The sequence below is a fragment of the Tursiops truncatus genome, chromosome 15 (genome assembly GCF_011762595.2).
Source record: "Tursiops truncatus isolate mTurTru1 chromosome 15, mTurTru1.mat.Y, whole genome shotgun sequence".
Classification (NCBI taxonomy): domain Eukaryota; kingdom Metazoa; phylum Chordata; class Mammalia; order Artiodactyla; family Delphinidae; genus Tursiops; species Tursiops truncatus.
Window position 1 is genome coordinate 65,765,850 of NC_047048.1, and position 21,073 is coordinate 65,786,922.

A 21,073-nucleotide genomic window follows, 5' to 3' on the forward strand; every position below is an offset into this window, starting at 1 on the left:
AAAAAAAAAATGTGGCAGGATTTGGCCATTTGACCATAGTTTGTGAACCTCTTTGCAATACCAACAAAGAGGTTATTATTATTGTTGGTCGCTGTTTAACTTCCTACCCAGCGCGGGAATCCCAGCTTCAGCATTTGCTTCGTGGGGTCAGCCAGCTTGAGACCTCATTTCTGCCCTAGAAACTCTTAGCAAAAATATAGTTCTTACCATTCGCCTACCATTCTGTTTCTGGTTTTAGTTTTATAGTGAAATTAGAAAATCCTGATTATAAAGGTTGTCCATACCTAGTTTTAAATGTTTGGAAAATTCTGGCAACCATAAAAGAAAAGTCCCTGATAGCCACAGTTAATATCTTAATTTTTTTCCCAGTGAGAAGTGTGTATCTGTGTGGACACATGCATTTTTCCTTTCCAATCGAGATTGCATTGAATGTATAGTTTTGGTTTTTTGTCTTTCCATTTTATGTTTTATATCAAGCATTTTCCTATGTCATTAAAAATTCTTTAAGATACCAGCTGCAGAATATTCCATTACATGGATGTTCCATATTTTACCTAAGCAGTCTCAAATGTTTAAACATTTGGGTTGCTTTCAATATTTCTCAATTATAAGCAGTGTATGTGAACAATGCTACTGTGAACAACCTTGTCAATAAGTCTTCCCCTCCCGCCCCCAACCTGATCTTTTCTTTAGGCTGTCAAAATTGTGGTTTTGACTTACATACTGACAATTTGTGTTGCACTGAATTTTGCTTTACTGATTATGATTTCATAAGTTTTCCTAACTGCTAACAACTTCGCTTTCCCCACCTCATCAACAGCCCCGGGCAACCACTGATCTGATTTCTGTTTATGATTTTATTTTGAAGTATTTTTCAAAAATCAACCTAAAGTTAATTACCTCCTCTTCTTGCCCTGAATTCTATTCTGTATCACAGTGATGTCGCCACCCCCGCATTCCTTGTGTTTGCATTTGCCTGTTTTATATTTGAGCATCCTTTTATTTTCAGTCTCTCTGTTATTTTGTTGGGATGTATCTCTGGTTAGCAGCACATAGTTGAATTTTTTTCTTTTAGGCAACGAAATCTCTACTGCTTTATAGAGGAGGATAAATGATTTTGTTTATTGTTATAATGTTTGTGTTTTGGTCATCTAATTTCATGCTTTGTGGCATTTGTGTTTCTGTTGTTTCTCTCATTTTGTGACTTTCATGAATACTATGTTTATTTGCTTTTATCTTTTCCATTGATCCGGAAGATATAAATCCTGATTTTAATTTCTCTGGTGGTTACCTTTAAAACGTTCAAAGATCTTGTTTAATTTCCTCGGTCAGACAGGCGGAAGGAAGCCCAGATTGCGATTTGTCCCTGTCCTGCATAACTCTGTGTTGAGGGAGAGAAGCAAGACACAGCATCTTTAGGAAGAAATTGGGAACTGGGCAGACAGGCGTGGGAAGTGGGGGGCTTTGGGACAGCAGAGGGGGATCAGGGAAAGCAGACAGAAGGTTCAAAGTGAGCAGATGGGAGCTAAAGGAATTTCCCCCTTCATAGGAAACTTGTTTTCTCTGCCTAAATATTGATAGGAATGGATTTTATTCTTGGTTATATTTGGGTGAGGACCTTTTGTCACTAGTTATGCCGGAACCACCAGTTGTGCCTGGAATCACCCAGACTAGAAATGAGTTTCAACACTTATTAGCTAAGTGAGCTTGAGCAAACCATAGTTTTCTTTTGAATCAGTTGATAATAGCACCTAAGTCATAGGGTTGTTGTGGGGATTAACTGGGCTGAGACATGTAATGTCTCAGCATAGTGCCTCACACGTGAAAAGTATTCAACGAATGCTAGATATTGTTATGATGGCTGTGAAGCCATTTTAGTGTTTGTGTGTATGCAGCACCTACCTGCAGCCCTGGAAATATTTTTTATCTATTGCTTCCCTGGAGATACGATATAATTGGGCTGTTTAAAAAAATTAAGGAGAGAGAAGCAGAAAGAGCAATGAGGTGAGAGAGATGGAGTTGGGGACGCAACAGGAATTCAAGAAGAGGAGTGCAGGGCGTTTGGGCGGAGGGGAATTGGGATAAAAGCTAATACCTTGGAGAGTTCCTGGGTGGCCAGGCTCTGCAGGGTGGATGGGAGATGGGGTTCCTGGGTCTGCAGGGAAGCTGCAGGAGGAGCTGCTGGGAGAATTCTGGAAGCAGAATTAGTGAAGGACAGGGACCTGGCACAGCTGGGGACCGATGTGCTCATGAATGCAATGGGGGAAGTTCAGGGTCGTGCTTCTGGACCAGCAGTATCCTTGCCTTGAGTCCCTGAGATAAATTCCTGTGGAGGTGAGAGGGCGGGGAGGCCACAAGATACCTATGGCGTGAGGGAGCTGACAGAAGGGGAGGAAGGGAGAGGGACAGAGGGCAGTGTACACAGGCACAGTCTGGAGATTCGATGGAGAAACCTTGCAGACCCATGTCTTCTTCACATTAGATGAGTTAAATGTAGTTCTCCATCCCTTGGAGGAAATCTAGTACATAAATGTCTGCTCCTACATTATGAAGAGATTCCTTTCCCACCCTCGCTTTTCAGAAAGACTATGCATTTTTCAAGAGGATTAACTGTAGCTTCTCCCTGGTTTCTTTTTGTTTGCTTCGTTATTTACTTATTCTTCATTTTTTAGAGCAGTTGTAGTTTCACAGCAAAATTGAGGGAAGGTACAGAGGTTTCCCATACACCCCCTGGCCCCATACATGCATAGCCCACCCCCATTATCAACAACACCCATCACAGTGGTACATTCGTTACCGTTGATGAGCCTACAAGGACCCATCACAGTCATCCAAAGACCATAGTTTACATTAGGGTTCACTCTTATGTTGTATATTCTATGGATTTGGACAAGTATATAATGACATGTATCCATCATAAAGGTATCACACAGAGTATTTTCAGTGCCTCCCAAAGCCTCTGTGCTCTGCCTCTTCACCCCTCCCCCCTCCCCAACTCCTGGCAACCACGGATCCTTTTACTGTCTCCATAGTTTTGCTTTTTCTAGAATGTCATATAGTTAGAATCATACAGTATGTAGCTTTTCACTCTCACTTAGTAATATGCATTTAAACTCGATAGCTTATTTATTTTTAGCACTGAGTAATATTCCATTGTCTGGATGTACCACAGTTTATCCATTTACTCACTGAAGGACATCTTGGTTACTTCCCAGTTTTGGTGATTATAAATAAAGCTGCCATAAATATCTGCATGTGGGTTTTTGTGTGGACATAGTTTTCAACTCCTTTGGGTAAATACCAAGGAGTGTGATTGTTGGATTGTATGGTAAGAGTATGTTTAGTTTTGTAAGAAACCATCGAAAGTGACTATATCATTTTGTGTTCCCACCAGCAATGGATGAGAGTGGTCTATATTTATGTGGGTCTATTTCTGGGCTCTCTATACTATTCCACTGATCTATTTGTCTATTATTTCACCAATATCACACTGCCTTGATTACTATAGCTTTATACTAAGTCTTAAACTCAGGTAGTGTCAGTCCTTCAACTTTATTTTTCTCCTTCAATATTGTGTTGACTATCCTGGATCTTTTGCCTCTCCATATAAACTTTAGAATCAGTTTGTCAGCATTCATAAAATAACTCATTTTTGATTGGGATTGCATTGAATCTATAGATCCAGTTGGGAAAAACTGACATCTTGGCAATATTGAGTCTTCCTATTCATGAAAATGGAATACCTCTCCTTTTATTTAATTTTTAAAATTTCATCCATCAGAGTTTTGTAGTTTTTCTTCATACAGATCTTGTACATATTTTGTTAAATTTCCCTGGTATCTTCAGTTTTATCTTCTCATAGAAGAAAAACAATTTTTCTTGTTCATTCTCTCAACAAATATTTGTTGAGCCCTTACTCTAGGTGCTGGATACCCCAGATAAGAAGATGGACAAGATTTGCCCACATAGAGTTTATATTCTAAAGGGTCTGAAATCATTTTTCTGGCACACACCTAATACTAGATATAAGTTACATATGTCCAGAGACATCTGGGTAGCTGATACGAGTCTCTGTCAAAAACTCCTGCCCAGCTCAGCCATGTGCCCTGGGCATGGAGGCTCTAGAAAAGAGATTATAGCTTCACGTCTGGTGCACCCTTGGCCATCTTGTCCTCACAGTCATGTGGACATCAGAGATGCTAAGACAGAAACTGGCCTCTTTGCATTATATAAGCCAAGGGATGAAGATTCTCTCTGAGATGGAAAAGTCTGTGGCCCAGCCCAGCCTGGGAGCCTTGTTGTCCAGAGGACAAAGCATAAAATATCCCAAGGGAGGATGCTCTGGCCAGTTCTGAGGATTGAGTAGGAGCCAGGCAGGCTCTCCTGACCCCTGCAATCCTCACATATTGACCAGGAGCCTATGTCACAGTAGCTAGAAAGTTTGTGGTTCCTACTCCTCTACCCCTCCAGAGCTGATAGTCTAGTAAAGACACAGACAAATCCATACACAACTACATTATGGTGTTAAGTGTTCTTGTGGAGGGAACAGAAAGCACATGAGAAGGGTACCTGGCCCAGCCTGGGGAGGCTTCATGGAGGAAGGGACACTTAAGCTGAAACCTGGTTAAGAATTAGCCAAGTGAAGTGAAGGCAGAAAAAGACAGACAGAGGGAATAGCACACAAGAAGGCTTACAAATGCAAGAGAGAGAGTGGTGCATGGGTGGTCCCGAAAGGGTCCATGGTGGTGAGGACGGATGATACCAGGAGAGGTGAGCAGAGGCCAGATCATATACAGCCCAGTGGCCAGTGGCCTCCTCCTTCCTTCCCTTCCATTAAGTAAAGATTGAATACCTACTGTGTACTGGCTATCATCCTCGGCCCTATGGGTACAGCGATGAATGCAACAGGTGCTTACTGACCTCACAGATCTCCCAGGCTGGCAGGGGAATGAGCTTACAGCAGGATGCTCAAGGTCAGCTTGGAGCCCCTTGTTCTCCTTTTAAAATTGAGGTATCATTCACATACTAGAAAATTCCCTCTTAAAAGTGTGCATTTTGTGGTCTTTGGTACGTTCACAAGGTTGTACAACAATCACCACTAATTAATTCCAGAAAAATTTCATCAAAGGATACCCTGTATTCATGAGCAGTCATTCCTCATTCCCTGCTCCCTTCAGCCTGTGACAACCACTAATCTACTTTCTATCTTTATGGATTTGCCCATTCCGAACATTTCCTATAAATGGAATCACACAATATGTGGTCTTTCATTACTGGCTTCTTTCAGTTAGCATGATGTTTCAAAGGTACATCCATGGTGTAGCACATATCAGCATTTCATCCCTTTTTATGGCTACATAATATTCCACTGTGTGACTAAACCACATTTCATTTATCCATTCCTCCATTGACGGATATTGGGCTTGTTTCCACTTTGGGGCTATTGTAAATAATGCTACTATAAAAATCTGTGTACAAGTTTCTGTGTGGATATGTGTTCATTCCTCTTGGGTCTATACCTAGGAGTGGAATCACTGGGTCATATGGTAATTCCATGTTTACATTTTGAGGAACTGCCAGATTGTTTTCCACAGCAGCTGCACCATTTTACATTGCCGCCAGCAATGTATGAGAGTTCCGATGTCCCCACATCCTTGCCAACACTTGTTATTGTCTGACCCATCTTCTCGAATGGGCCCTGGAGGGGGGCTACCTAAGGAAGAGCAAGGCCTGGCTCCTGGGCCCTGGGCCTGGGGCTGTGACTTTGAGTCCACCCTCCACCATGGCTGAGTCATTGCCCGGGATCCGGGGGTGCACTTCCTGCCTGTGGGATGGGCTGCACCAGTTCTTGCAGAAACCGTTAGACTTGACTCCACCCTCAGCCCAAGGCGGCTGGGCTTCCCTAGAAGCAGCTATTTCTGGCTCTTTCTGCTCCAGGGAGGAGCAGTAGTGGGGAGAAAGGTTGAAGTTGCTCAGTGGAATGATTTGGGAAGCGCAGTGCACTGAGGACCTGAGACAACCTTGACTTGGGAGGAGAGGAAAGAGGCTGAGAGTGCTGGCCCTTCTGGCATGGTTAAAGCAGTAGGCTGGGCCCCCTGCAGCCCTGACAGCACCCTGAGGAGGGGCAGAGCGGGAGGGAGGGCCAGAGGAGTTGGTTTGACCAGACCCCAGGTGCTGGACCCCATGAGACTGAGCAAAGGGGAAGGGGAGGAAACAGGGCCAGCAGGGGGCACAACTTTCCAAGGAGGAGGTGCAAGCCTAGGGGGTGGGGTGCAGCAGCCAGAGGCCGGCCATGAGGATGCTTCGCATCAGGGATGGGGTGGGGTCTGCCTAGAACGGAGAGGCAACAGGAAGACAAACAGAGGAAGTGGTGGAGCTCAGGCTCGAGTCAGCCCCCGAGTTGCCACTCATTTGTCACGGGACCTCAAGCTAAGTGTTAACTTCCTGCCCCAGTGTCCTGTCTGCAACCTGCTCTAACAAGAAGGTTCTGGGATGACTGTTAGCGATCGTTGTCTTTATTATCATGAACTGAACAATGAACTATTGGCAGTGGTCTTGACCTTTCTTCTAGCTTTTTGTCAATGGCTTTCTTCGCGCTAATATCTGCATCCATCTTGCACATCTCTTTGCTGCCCACCTTCCCTTCCCCGTGTCCTTGTTTGGCGCAATTTTAGCAAAGTGGTTAAGTGTTCAGCCTTTGGAGGTGGCCAGACCTGGGTTAAAATCCCAGCTCTGCCATTCCCAGACACGTGACCTTGCGCAAGTCATCTCACATGTTCAAGCCTGAGCCTCAGTTTTCCCATTTGTGAATTGGGGTGATGGTAGCAGGCAGTTAATTTATAATAGCAGGTCATTAGTCCTCATAACTGGCTTAGGAAGACTAATGGATTTGATGGACAAAGTGCTTGCTGTACAGTCAGTGCTGGATTGTAGAAAGGACACCAAAGGTGCAGGAAAGAGGGAGTGAGGACTGGTCTCCTGGGTGGGAGGGTCATGATGGTGCCTGGCGCCTGGCCTGGAGGTGGGCTCAGGGACTCCTACGGTCAGCTGCCAGGTCTGGCTGTATCTCCACTGGAGGCTTGGGGAAGGGTATTCGCTGCTTCATTTCTGTGCAAAATCCATGCCTGTTGCTTCTCAGTCCTCAAGTCACACTCTTTGTGTTGTGTCTGCAGGACTATGCATGTGTCCCCAGGGAGAGACCATGTCCCACCGTCCCAAGGCCCCCCTGAACAAGCAGCCTTGTGGGCCCCCAGAGCATTGCGCACTCCCTCCATTCCTTCCTGCCTTTGTTCATTCACACAATAGATTTTTTAAAATGAAAATTGTATATATTTGGGGTTCCCTGGTGGCGCAGTGGTTGGGAATCCACCTGCCAATGCAGGGGACACGGGTTCAAGCCCTGGTCCGGGAAGATCCCACATGCCGTGGAGCAACTAATCCCGTGCGCCACAACTACTGAGCCTGCGCTCTAGAGCCCGTGAGCCACAACTACTGAGCCCACATGCCGTATAGTCAAGCTAATTAACATATCCATCTCCTCATATAGTTACTTTTTTGGGGGGAGATGTTGGTTAAAGGGTACAAAGTTGCCATTATGTAGGATGAATACATCTATAGACCTAATGTGAAGCGTGATGATTATAGTTAATAATGGTGCTGTGTTGAGTACTAGAAATTTGCTAAGAGAGCAGATTTCAGGTGCTCTCACTGCAATAGATATTTCTTGACCCCCTGCTCTGAGCCAGCCTCCATGCTAGACACTGGGGATACCAGTCGATGGGGTTCCCTGCCCTCATGGAGCCCCCAAAACTAAACAAATCACTATATAATTAATATATGCTAATGACCCTATAATTATAAATTGCCATAGGAGCTACTGTGAAGCAGAAATGCAGGGTATTATGGGAGAGAATAACTCAGGCAACTCGATTGAGATCACGGAAGGCCTCTCAGAGGAGGTGACATTTCAGCTGGAATTGGAAGGAAGAAGAGGAGTTTGCTGGCCCAAGTATTGGAAGAAAGAGGGCTCTAGGTGCAGGAAACTGTGTGTAAAGGCCCTGAGGAGCTCAGTTTTTGTTTCGTTTTGCTTTAAGAAATGGAAGAAACCAGTGTGACTGAATTGGTGAGGGTTTCAGGGAGTGGGGTTTGGAGGGAGGGACAAAGTAGGGGTGTGGAGGGTCAGAAACTAGATCTGACCTCCTAGGTCAGCACCTAGGAGGTAGTGGGAGGATGAGGCTTCATTCCTGGGTGTTGGGTGGGAAAGGAAGCGAGATGGGAAGGGAGGAGGGCTTGGTGAGTGGGTGTCCTGTGAACGTGATTGTGGAAGTCACGTGGCCAGGCGACAGCAGCTCAGCCCCAGGGCGCCCCCAGCAGATGTAGGTTGTCCAAGGTCCACCTCCAGTAAGCAGACACCTCTGCCTTGCTGTCCCTGATCCCCCAGGGCAGGAGCAGGACCCACACCTGTGGTTGCACGTCACTCACCAGCCCGAGGTCAGGCGTCCTGCTCTGTGGGGTGGAGTGGGTCAGGTGGCAAAGAAAACACAAGCTTGTCAGCAGTGATTTCTCCCCAAAGGCAGCCGCCACCAGCTTCCTGCTGAGATGGGCCAGTTCAGCCTCGCTCGCTACAGCTGGAGACGGAGGGGAACAGATGGGCCTGCTTGGCCCAGATTCCAGCCAGATTGCCAGGGAGTTGTGGGTGGAGCGACGGGCTTGGCGCCAGGAGCAGGAATACATGAGGGGAGGGCGGGAGCCACCTCTTTGCCATCGCAGAGGGGTCTTGCCTTCACGGGGGGTGGTGGGGACATTGGCTGTGGCCTCGCTGCGGTCCTTGAGCCAGCAGATGCTCGGAGCTCCCTGGAGAGAGACGACCTCTGTCTTTTAGGACCAGGTCAAAGGCTCTTGAGAAATGCAAGATATCCATGATTACATCTCCTGCACCCAGCATAGGGTGGGACCCGGCAGGAGCTCAGTGGTTGTTTTTTATTTTTATTTATTTATTTATTTATTTTGTGGTACGTGGGCCTCTCACTGCTGTGGCCTCTCCCATTGCTGAGCACAGGCTCCGGACGCGCAGGCTCAGCGGCCATGGCTCACGGGCCCAGCCGCTCTGTGGCATGTGGGATCTTCCCGGACTGGGGCACGAACCCGTGTCCCCTGCATCGGCAGGTGGACCCTCAACCACTGCGCCACCAGGGAAGCCCTATTTTTAATATAAATGATAGTAGTATCTTTCTGGCATTGTCTTACTTAATCCTCACAGCATCCCCACAAAAAAAATGCTGTTGTGATCCCCATTTTACAGATGAGGACACTGAGGCACAGAGAGAAGGAATAACTTGCCTAAAGTCACAGCTAAAGAAATGTGTGAGGACAGAGGGTCCCTTGGACAAACTGATGGGCAAGCCTGGTGTTGGTGCTTTGGGGGCAGACCTGAGGGTGGGCAATCAGGAGAAGTGGTGGACATGCCCAGCTGGAGAGGAGAGCATGCCTTTCTTGTCTTTGTCCTCTCTGAGCCCCAGCCAACCCTCAGATCCCCCTAAGCCAGTTACCTCCATTGTGCAAGGTGCTTGGAGAGCAAGAGAAGAACGTGGAGGGCTAGGAACATAGGATGGCCTGGTCAGGTTGACCAGGCTGCACACTGCACAACTCCAGAGCTAGCCATTCCCATAGACTATGCTGAGAACAGTGTCCCCCGGAATTGTGCAAGGTGGTAGCCCTGTAGGTGGACCACACCATGCAGGACCGTGAAGACCAGGGTCATCACATCTTTTCTGTAAAGGGCCAGATAGTAAATATTTTAGGTTGTGCGGGCCATACATCTCTGCTGTAAGTACTCAACTCTGGTGTTGTAGGGTAAAAGCATTCACGGGCAATATGTAAATCAATGAGTGCGGATGTGTTCCAAGAAATTTTAATTTATGGAAACAGGCTGCCTGCCAGATATGGCCCTTGCACCATAGTTTGCTGACCCCAGTGAAGGCCAAGGAATGATTTTGAACTCTATTCTAAGAGCAATGTGGAACCACCAGAGGGTTTTAAGGAGGGAGTGAGAGAAGGCAACTTTGTGTTTAATTTGGCCCCTGAGATGTCTGACCATGACCCCGGGGCTGCCATGTTTCTTCTGTCCTGGTTGTGGATCCCTGAGCCCTTCTGTCTGCAAGAAGAGGCTTGGCCTGGGACTCGAGGGCCTCTGATGCTTGCAGAGCAGAGGTCACTCTGTCCACTCTCCTTTCCCCCTCCTCCCCATACCAGCTCTCAGCCCGGCTCTGGTTACTCCAGCAATGCTGGTTCGCATTCCTCGCCTCAGGGACAGAACAGAGCAGCCTTGTGGCTAAGAGCCTGGGCTTAGAAATCAGAGGGTCTGATTTCCTCCACTCGGTTGCACGTGGCTGTGAGCTGCACTTCCCTGACCCTCTGTCTCCTGTTCTCCGTAAGAGGAATAATTAGACATGAACCCATGAAAGAAAGTGGTTCTGCATGTACCTGGGCGCATAGGAGGCGTCCAGTAAGAACACACTGTAGATAGAAGAATCATTTTTCTTGCTGAACCCCAGAGGCAGGAAGACCTGGCCAGGCCCTGGGTAGGGGGGTCTTTGCTCCAATGAGTTGTGTCCAGAGCCAGGCTCCCAGCTAAAGCGTTAGTAGAACCACGGAGGGGGCCTTGGCTCGTGACTATCGACGGCTCCTTAGAGATGAGGATGACTTGTCCCACCTCTTGGGCTGAAAATAACTGCCCAACATTGGAGTAATTACATGTCTTAGGCTCCCGTGCCACGCGGAGAACACCCCGATAATTACTGCACACGGGCTCCCGTGCCACGCGGAGAACACCCCGATAATTACTGCACACGGGCTCCCGTGCCACGCAGAGAACACCCTGATAATTACTGCACACGGGCTCCCGTGCCACGCGGAGAGCACCCCGATAATTACTGCACACAAAGGATGCTTTTGGCATCTGATGCTCCATTTTTGCCTCAAAGAGTGTCTCCTGGACCAGAAGCCTGGTCCACCACCCACCCCCAAAGGAGAACCTTCCAGAAACCCATCCTGCACAGGGACATCATGATCACTTCCACTCTCCCAAAGGCCAGCTGTCAGGCCCAGGACAACCCCACCAGCCCGTGGACAGGCTGGGCTACAGTCTTCAAACATGGCCTTGAGGCCGAGAACAGCTACTGTCCATCCTGGTAGGAGGACCCTGCCGGCAGCACTGCATACTCCAGATGCGAGCCATACGGGTCAGCACTACAGGGTGGTCTGCTGTGCTCGGAGATGGAGAAGCTGTGTACTTGGACTGAGCTAAGGGTCTGCCAATTAGGTCAGGGTCCTGGAAAGGTTGTTGAGGATTTACCATGTGCCAGGCCTTAAGGAAAGAGCAGTAAGTGCCAGGTCACTGTCCTGCCCTACAGAGGCAGACCCAAAGTCTACCATAATTACTCAAATTGTTACTTAATTACGGTTGTGATAAGGCTATACATGAGATGTATAGAAGCTCAGGGCATGCAGACCAGGGGGAGTGCCTTCGTCTGGAGAGTTTGAGGGGAGATGTACAGGATGAGGAGTGAGACAGGTGTGTGTGTGTGTGTGTGTGTGTGTGTGTGTGTGTGTGTGTGTGTGTGTGTGTGTATTAGAGATGGATGCATGGATGTGGGTGGATAGATGGTTGGTGGATGGGTGGAAGACTGGATGGATGCTTGGATGAGGGTGGACGGGTGGATGGACGGGTGGATGGATGGGTGGATGGATGGATGATTGCGTCTTCCAGGCAATGGGAACAGGCTATGCAAAACTCAGAGGCCAAAGGAAGTATGGTGACTCCGTAGCTGATAAAAGACCATTGTGGAAGGTGTTTGGAGTTTAAGAAGTGTGACTGGAAAGGTAGGTAGGTTAGGAGTCCTGTGTACAGCTGAGCAAGCTGTGCACTGCTCTGCCCTGGGCTGGGGGGTGCCAGTCTCACAGACCACAGTGTGAATGGTTCCCCCTGGAATTGTGCAAGATGGAGGTCTGCAGGCAGGGAACACATCGTGCAGACCTTCTATGCCATAGTAAGAGTTTTGGACGTTGTTCCCAGAGCAACGGAGTGCCACAGAAGGGTTTTAGCTCTTGGCGATGGGGCTAATTTCCATGTATAATGCCCCAGAGCAGCACTGTCCAATAGAAATTTCTGTGAAGATGGAAATGTTCTATTTCTGCACTTTCTAATATGGTAGCCACCTGTGTCTGTTGACCACTTGAAATGTGGCCAGAGCGACTGAGGAAGTGAATTTTGAATTTTTATGAGTTAACATTTGAAAGCCATGTGAGCTAGATGTGGCTAGTGGTTCCAGAGGACCTGACTGTATCTGGTATAAACTCCTGTCACTCTGACCCCCAGCAGCAATGAAAGCATCTAGGGCAAGTCTGCCGGAGATGTCACCTCTTGCCAGGACGCTGGGTGGAGGCCTTAACCACCCCTTCACAGGGGCCTCTGTTCACACTCAGGCCAAGGGTGCCACTGGGGCTTTGGGTCCGGGAGCTGGGACTAATGAAGACGGCCCCCATCCCCGCTGCTCCAGAGACCTCACCTTCCCCAGCACTCGCTGGGGGTGCCGAGCAGGTATTCAGCCTGCAGAGTGGATGGCCTTCCCTCCGCCCTTCACAGGTCACTCGAGTTTGTTCCTCCACAGCAGAGGCAAATCTAGGAGGAAACCACTGCGTCCCTGCCCCATCGCGTGGGTGGTGGGCTGTAGTGTGGAGGTAGCACCCCCAGCGGGCATCAGGGGCTGTGCAGTTTGGCTCGTGCTTTGAGGAAGCCAAACTTCCTCAAGTGGGTGGGAGTGGGAGGGGGCTCAGAGGGGCCAGGCCCAGCCTGCTTCTCCCATTTGCAGGACCCAGGCCTCAGTCCCTGGCATCATGAGGGCCTCACACACAAGCCAGCTTGTGTAGTCAAGTTCCTCCATTTGCTCTGCGAACGGCCACCCCTTGGTCACCCCTGCAGCCTAGAGGTGTATTTTCCCACTGCATGGTCCACGCTTGGGAAGGTGGACCTGGGGAAGAGACCTGTGCAGGCCCTACCTTCGGGCTTGGAGACATTTGAACAGGGAAGGGTAAGATGGGCCAGGAGAGGAACCATGGGCTTTAATGGACTCCATGGGCGCCTCACCCCACGGGAGCTGTGCAGCTGGAGGCTGGCCAGAGACGGGTATCCTAAAGCTTGGAGGCCATGGCAGGGGCTCCTGCTGCTGGCTGGAAGGGGCCTGCAGGGCTGGTGGGTTCGCTCGTTTGATGTCGGTCTCCTGCTGCCCAGACTCTGAGCCACACGAGGGCAGAGCCCATGTCTCTCGCTCCTTGGTGTATCCCAGCATCATTCCGCAGGCTGGCATACAGTAGGTGCCTAATATGTGTGTACTGACTTCATGAATGAACGCACTGAAGACTCCCTGTGCTCTGGCCCAAGTTTCTGAGCAGGTGGACTTGAATATATTGATATGATGATGTACTACCAGTATGTGTGTGCTGACCCTCCCTCTTTCCCTTTGCCCTTGGGTCCAGGATGGGAACTAGGGCTTGAATGGGTTGGGGAGGATGGAGAAGGAGGGAGGGTCCCCTTGGAAAAGGGGAGGGAGTGGTCCTAAGCAAGAGGGATTGGAGTCTGTGGCTAGAGTTCACTTTGCCCTCCCACACCCCAGCTCCCTCCCCCCTCCCACCATCCCTGAAAACACACACACACACACACACACACACACACACACACACACACACACACACACACACACACACACATTAGACAAAGGTCTCAGGATGGAGGGCAGCTAAAGCCTCTGCTTTAAAACCTCAAGGCTCAGTAGGGCCAAAGCAGGGACATTTGGCACTTACGGGTGCAGGGACCTGCAGTGTTAATAAAAATAATAACAACCTCCACAACAAGTGCTGATGCTCAAACCATGTGCTAAGACCCTGTCACAGCTCACCTCAGTTATTCCACATGATGTCCTGGTGAGGTGGGATTAACATCATCCCCATTTTATAGAATAGAAAACTGAGGCACAGAGAGGGAAGTGTCTTTTTTATATATATATAAATTTATTTTTGTTTATTTATTTATTTTTGGCTGCATTGGGTCTTCGTTGCTCTGCATGGGCTTTCTCTAGTTGCGGCAAGCAGGGGCTACTCTTCATTGCAGTGCACGGGCTTCTCATTGCGGTGGCTTCTCTTGTTGCAGAGCACGAGCTCTAGGTGCACGGGCTTCAGTAGTTGCACACAGGTTCAGTAGCTGTGGCTCGTGGGCTCTAGAGCGCAGGCTCAGTAGTTGTGGCGCACGGGCTTAGTTGCTCCACGGCATGTGGGATCTTCCCAGACCAGGGCTCGAACCCGTGTCCCCTGCATTGGCAGGCGGATTCTCAACCACTGCACCACCAGGGAAGCCCCAGAGGGAAGTGTCTTGACTGAGGTTGCACAGCCAATAAAAACAGCACTTACATTTGAACCCAAGCCATTGGACACCAGAGTGTATGCTTTCAGTGACTAGAATGTTCTCCCTCTAGACAACAAATGTAAATCGCTTAGCTCTGTGCCTGGCACACAGGAAGTGCTCAATAACTGTTAGCTCCTGTCATTATTATGCAGAGTAAGACAGGTAGTGCTGTCCACCTCTTGGAAATCCTGGACAAGAGATCTGTGTTCTGTGCCTCAGTTTCCTCATCTGTGAAATGGGGAGGTTTTGACACTTACCTCTCACCCCTGTTGTAAGAAGTAAACAAGACTGTTTGTGTCAGGACCTGGGGGAGAGCGGGTCTTACCTGGGTCCCCCGCATCTCTGCACACCTGAAGTGTGACAGGACAGTCACTCCTGTCCCCTCTGTTGCAGTGCGCTACTTCCTGAAGAATAAGGTCAGCCCTGATTTGTGCAACGAGGATGGACTCACAGCCCTGCACCAGGTAAGGACCCGCTGGGGCCCCTGGTTCCCTGCTGTCCACCTGGACAGGTACCCCATCTCCCTGCTTTTTCCTGCCCAGAGCCCTCAGGGAGGAGCGAGAGGGGAGCCGCAGCTACCACATCTGAAAGGCTCTTGTCTGCTTTGGAGACGAGTGTGTCTGTTACAGACACGCCCACAGAGCCCCGTGCCCACATGCACGGCACACACACAGCCTCCGCGGACAGGGAGCCTTTGTACGCTGCGTCCTCACTGCCTGGCAAAGGGTTTGACAAACAAAGCAAGTTTGTCTGGAGCTTGCCAGTTTCCGAAGCACATTTGTTCACACCCACCAAGGCATCCATCCACCCCCATGACAAAAGTGATTGACAGGGGGCTTATGTGACCTTCCTCAGGTCACACAGCCATGAACTCTGGCCAGGAATCATGTGCTATCACATCCTTTTTAGGGCAGCGAGATGGGCCCAGGCCCCTTTGGCTGGGGAGGGGCTGCTCTGGCTGTCATTTGTCACCTGGATGCTGCAGCAGCCCCCTAACTAGTCCCCAGCATTCAGGCAGCGCTGCCCCTGATTCATCCTCCAAGCGGTGGCTGCAGGGATGCTCAGACCCAACATTTGCTGATGCTACTCAAAGTGCTCTGGTGTCTTTCCATAATGCTGGGGGTGAGGAACTCTCCTGTGCCCCTGCTGAGCCCACCATGTTTTCTGGCTGCCTGGCCTCCAGCCACTTGACTTTTCGGTCCCTTGCACACACGGTACTGCTCCCCGTCGCACTTCACGCAGCGCTTGGGTGCGTGCACAGCAAGAGCCTGAGAGCTCTGCTGTTATATCCATATCCTTTCTTCTGAGCATCCCTTCATCATTTCATCCATTAGCATGACTGTTTAATGCTGGTCTCCCGTTACCCAGACTCTGAGCGGCACAAGAGCAGAGCCCGTGTCTCTTTCTCATCGGTGTATCCCAGTCTTACTCCCCATGCTGGCATACAGTAGGTGCTCAGTATGTGTGTGCTGAGTTAACAAGTGAGCACGCTGAGCCCCCCTGTGCTCTGGACCAAGTTTTTGATCAGGTGGAGTTGAATGCAGCCTGGCGGGTGGGAGGCCAGGCAACTGGAACCCTGGGCTGGGGAGAGCCTCTCTGTCTCCCTCTGAGGGCAGGAAGGGTGGGCAGAGACTGGCCATCCCCCTACCCATGAGCCCTGGGGACAAGTCTCCACCCTCAGCCATCAGCCCAGGGGATCCCCATGTATCCTCTTGGCTTCTCTTCCTGTCCCACAGGGCTTCATACATCCACAAATTCTAGCTGTGTGACCTTGGGCAAGTTATTTAAGCTCTCTGTGCCTCACTTTCCTCATCTGTAAAAGAGGAATAACAAGTATCCATCTCGTTGGGTTGCTGTGAGGATTAAATAAATACACATAAAAACCCTATAAGCATCACTTGACACTGGGTAAATACTAGTTATTATTAGCATTAACATTTGTCACATGTTCACTTCTCGGCAAAGCCACTTCACTTATGTGAAGTGTGGTTTGATCGTCACAGCAACTCTTTGAAATATTATTATCCCCATTTTACAGCTCAGGAAACTGAGTTCAGGGCAGCACTGTCCAATAGAACCTTTACGGTGATGGAATGTTCTGTGTAACGACACTGTCCGGTACGGTAGCCTCTAGCCCCACGTGGCTGTGGAGCCCTGGAAGTGTTGTTCTGAGGATCCAATGAGGCAATGCCTGGCTAGCAAGATGTGTGGCCCTAGTAACGCCTCAAAAAGCATTAGCTCTTATTATTGACAATGTGACGTATTATTACTGCTCTTGCTGGGGCTGTTGTTATAGGTGTCATCATTATTGTCACTACTGCTCCAATACAAAGAAGGAGCACAGTAAGAAGAGCTTTCTGTGGGTTTTCTGCTCTTGGCAACAGGGAGCCTTTCAGAGGGTTGTAAACTGAGAGCAACGTGGCTGGATTAACAAAGAAGCTCTCTCTGGCTGAGGTGTGTGGAAGGAGAGTGACAGGGAAGCAGAGAGAGATGACGAAGCCTCAGCCAGTGGGGATGAGGCAGTGGGGATGGGGACAGCGATGCAGGAGATGGAATCCACACCTGGTGATAGATTGGACGTGGGAAGTGACGGGGTGGGAGGAGTCATCCAATGCCAGGTGTCATTGCCCACCTTGGGGAATGCAGGAGAGGAGGCCGGCCCGCTCCGTCACGTACCAGCCCCCATTGCACTCCTGCATCCAGGTCCCAACCCAGCCCTTGCTCAGGTACAGACTGGCCCAGCCCATGGGCATCCTTCTCACACAACTGCAATTCTGTATGCATAATCCCCCTGCCGCACGCCGCCCCGCCCATCTTCATGTTTTCTGCAGCCCTCAGAGTGGGATCTCTGGCCCTCCTGTCCCCCGATCCCAGGGGCTGGGCTGCTTCTCCTCCTATGGACCGGGCCATCCCAAACCCAAACCCATCTCCCGGTGACAGCCTGGGGACCCACGCCTTTCCCCGACGCCTCACTCTGGTGCCTTTGGGTGCCCTCTGCCGGCGTTGCTGTGTCACTGCATGGTTCTCCCGACTACCTGAGGCAGCACCCAGCTCCACTGGGTCACACATGCCCCTGCTGTCCGGAGAGGTGCCCCCAGAGCCAGCCAACCCCAGATCGGCTGGTGCAGAAAGAGAACCTGGGTCCCTGGCACCATCTGTGCAAATGGCTGCTTCTTTCCCATCTGTCCCTCTGGCACTGGCCCCTGGTTCTGCTGAGAATAGGGGTGGAGGCCGTGGTGCCGCCCCATCTCCATCCCCATCCCCACACCCACCTGGGGCTGCCACAGGTGCCCCTGCTCCTTCTGTTGGCATCCAGTCACCTCTCCACAGGCCTACGGTCACTTCTCTAGGTTGGACCACCATCATCCCTTACATGGGTGATTTCAGCATAGTTCCTCACCATGCCTCTTCTCCCCTGCAAAGCTTGTGATCGCAATCTCTTCTCCACATGCAGCCAGAGGAGGGACTTTTTAAAAAGCAAGCTTGACTGTTCCGCTCCTCTGAGTATAACTCCGCAACATCTCCCGTTGCACCGAGGGGTAAGCGCTTCCCTGGATGGGCAGTTCTGAGCACTTTGTCCCCTGCTGGCTTCTCCAGAGGTCACCTGGGATGCGTCCTGTAGTCTGTAAAGTGGTTTCCCGTCTTCTACTTCCTCTGTCCTCACTTTTCGCTGCTCATGGCCCTGGCGTGAGGCCCCTCTGTCCGCTTGGAATCTTTCACCCTCCGTCCCTGGAGTTTGGGAGCTCCAATGGCTGTTGGAGCCCTGCATCTCTCTGGGGGCTGCCCCACGTGTGGACAAGCAGAAGCACGGACACGGCTGTCTCCTCTTAGGGACTGTATTAGGACCCCTGAGAGCCTCACACAGAGCTTGGTTTTCGGGGGCGAGGCTTGGTTACTTGGGACTTCCCCAAGAACTAGCTTCTGGGTCAGAAATTCCTAAGTCAGAGATTCCAAACTGTGATCTAGGAGGTCACTGCTGTCAAGGAGGGTCTCCCCCATCACCCCCATCCCCACCCAACCAACACATGCCCCTGCTTCAGCCCGAGCAGCCCTGCTTGAATCGATTGGTTATCTAAGTTAGAGTTCTCCGTACAGTTTTGTTGGAAGGAAGCCTTCTGAAATTAAAAAGAAAAGGTTTTAAAGCCTCATTCCAAATTTCATCCCATTCCACCAACATTTGCAAAACATCTTATAGATGACTTTATTTTTAGATTGTCTTTGTATTTTTATCTCGTATATTATTAACTTACTCACAAGGAAACAGACTCAGAAAGGTTAAGTGGCTTGCCCAAAATCACACAGCATGTACGTAATGGAGCTGGATTCAAACTCAGGCAGATTGGCTCTGCTGTCCTTCTTGTGGCCTCGCGAGGGGGAACTTGGTGTGCCCTCGTCACGACCCAGGGCCCTGCCGGGAGCTGACCCTGCCTGTGTCCACCTTGCAGTGCTGCATTGACAACTTTGAGGAAATTGTCAAGTTGCTCCTTTCCCACGGTGCCAATGTGAACGCCAAGGACAACGAGCTGTGGACGCCCCTGCATGCCGCGGCCACCTGCGGCCACATCAACCTGGTGAAAATCCTCGTTCAGTAGTACGTGCCCCTCTCTCCCCCAAGAACAGCCTTCCCTCTGCCTTTGGTTTTTTCCAAGTTCTATTTTTTTTTTAACTTTCATCTCCTCTCTCTCTTTTTTTTCTGTCTCGTTTGGTGCCTGCCACTCCTTCTCTTTTTCACCACATTCCCTTTCCATCCCTGTGTCTTCCTCTCTCATTTTCTCTCCATCTCTGTCTCTTTCTTCCTTGGTATCACTCTGTCTTTTCCACTGTGTTTCTCTTAATTCTCTCTGTCTTTCCTTTCATTCTCTTTCTTTCTACTGATATTATTGGGTAAAATATACCTAACATAAAATTTACCATCCTTGGGACTTCCTTGGTGGTGCAGTAGTTAAGAATCCTCAGACCAATTCAGAGGACACGGGTTCGAGCCCTGGTCCAGGAAGATCCCACATGCTATGGAGCAACTAAGCCCATGGGCCACAACTACTGAGCCTGCGCGCCGAGAGCCTGTGCTCCTCAGCAAGAGAAGCCACCGCAGTGAGAAGCCCGCGCTCTGCAACGAAGAGTAGCCCCTGCTCGCCACAACTAGAGAAAGCCCACGTGCAGCAATGAAGACCCAATGCAGCCAAAAACAAATAAATAAATTTATTTTAAAAAAATTTACCATCCTTGTGTTACAGGCATACATCCCATTTGGTTACAGTGTATAATCCTTCCAATAGGCTGCTGAATTTGGTTTGCTGAGTTTTGTTTTTTGGGTTTTTTTTGGCTGTGTTGGATCTTCACTGCTGCGAACAGGCTTTCTCTAGTTGGGGCGAGCGGGGGCTACTCTTCGTTGCGGTGCGCTGGCTTCTCATTGCAGTGGCTTCTCTTGTTGCAGAGCATGGGCTCTAGGCGTGCGGGCTTCAGTAATTGCAGGATACGGGCTCAGTAGTTGTGGCACACAGGCTCAGTAGTTGTGGCTAGCAGGCTTAGTTGCTCCGAGGCATGTAGGATCTTCCTGGACCAGGGAACGAACCTGCGTCCCCTACATTGGCAGGCAGGTTCTTAACCACTGCACCCCCTGGGAAGTCCCTGCTAGTATTTTCTTGAGGACTTTTGCATCAGTGTTCATAAGGGATATCAGCCTGTAGTTTTCTTGTAGTGTCTTCGTCTGTCTTTGTATCAGGGTATCATTTTCTTTTTTCAATCTCTTTTTCTCTGTCTGTCCCTATGAGCCTGAATTCATCTCCTCCATGCTTATGTGTCGTTGCCATTTTTGCTTTTCTTTCTATAAAAAAAAAAAGCAAGCATACTTCCTTGGCTCTGCCCCCCACCCCCACCCCCCCGCCAAATCATGTCCACCTGCATTTCTCTGGGGCAGAACGTGCTTTGGGGGACACCACGTAACAATGCCTTTCCCAGGAATAAGGCCATTTCCCTCTATAGAGCTCTGACAGTCTTCTCCCATGCTGAAATTCCTTCTAGTCTGCTTAGTTTCTATAAACACACAGAAAAGGTACCATTAAATTTCAAGCGTATTTAATTGGATTCATCTAGTGATGGGAGGGCACTCAAGCTGGGCCAAGCCCTGTGCTGGGCACAGAGCACTCAGAGATGCTAAAGTCCTGAGGAACCACCAGGAAATCAGGTGATTTCAGTACCAGAGCCAAGACGGAGAGAGACCCATGGGTTGGGGTCCCAGGAGAACATCTGAGTGTAAGGATTCAGGAATAGTGGCCGAGTGCAGGTGACCCTTGGCAGAGGTCTCAGCAGAGCAGCCAGGGCCCATCAGGTGGATACTGGGGGGATAGAGATGCTGCCCTGGCTCAGAGAGGTGGAAGAGCTTACCCAAGGGCACACAGGAGCTCAGAGAGGTCACAGTGGAGGGCTGTTAGGCCAAAGGACTGGCAGGTGGCCCATGCCCACACCTCCGATGAGAACCTGGGTGCGGTTAAGTCTACAGGAGCATCAGGTGGCCACAGTCCAATCTGGGATGGTGCGAGAGGAGAAGGGAGCGGTGCCAGCCTGGTACAGTGGGTCTCCAGCACCGATGTGCGCCAGAATCATGGGTTTAAAATACGT

At 49.9% G+C, this 21,073-nt stretch overlaps 1 protein-coding gene across 3 annotated transcripts in view; it reads left to right on the forward strand.

Annotated features, from left to right (window-relative positions):
• Positions 1-21,073, forward strand: part of PPP1R16B (protein phosphatase 1 regulatory subunit 16B) — a 135,631-nt gene that overhangs the window by 94,420 nt on the left and 20,138 nt on the right. For all 3 annotated transcript variants that reach the window (XM_073792995.1, XM_033841277.2, XM_073792994.1), the window contains exons 3-4: positions 14,849-14,919; positions 18,901-19,046. In XM_073792995.1, the coding sequence (XP_073649096.1) occupies positions 14,849-14,919; positions 18,901-19,046 (217 nt within the window). The remainder of the gene's footprint in view (positions 1-14,848; positions 14,920-18,900; positions 19,047-21,073) is intronic.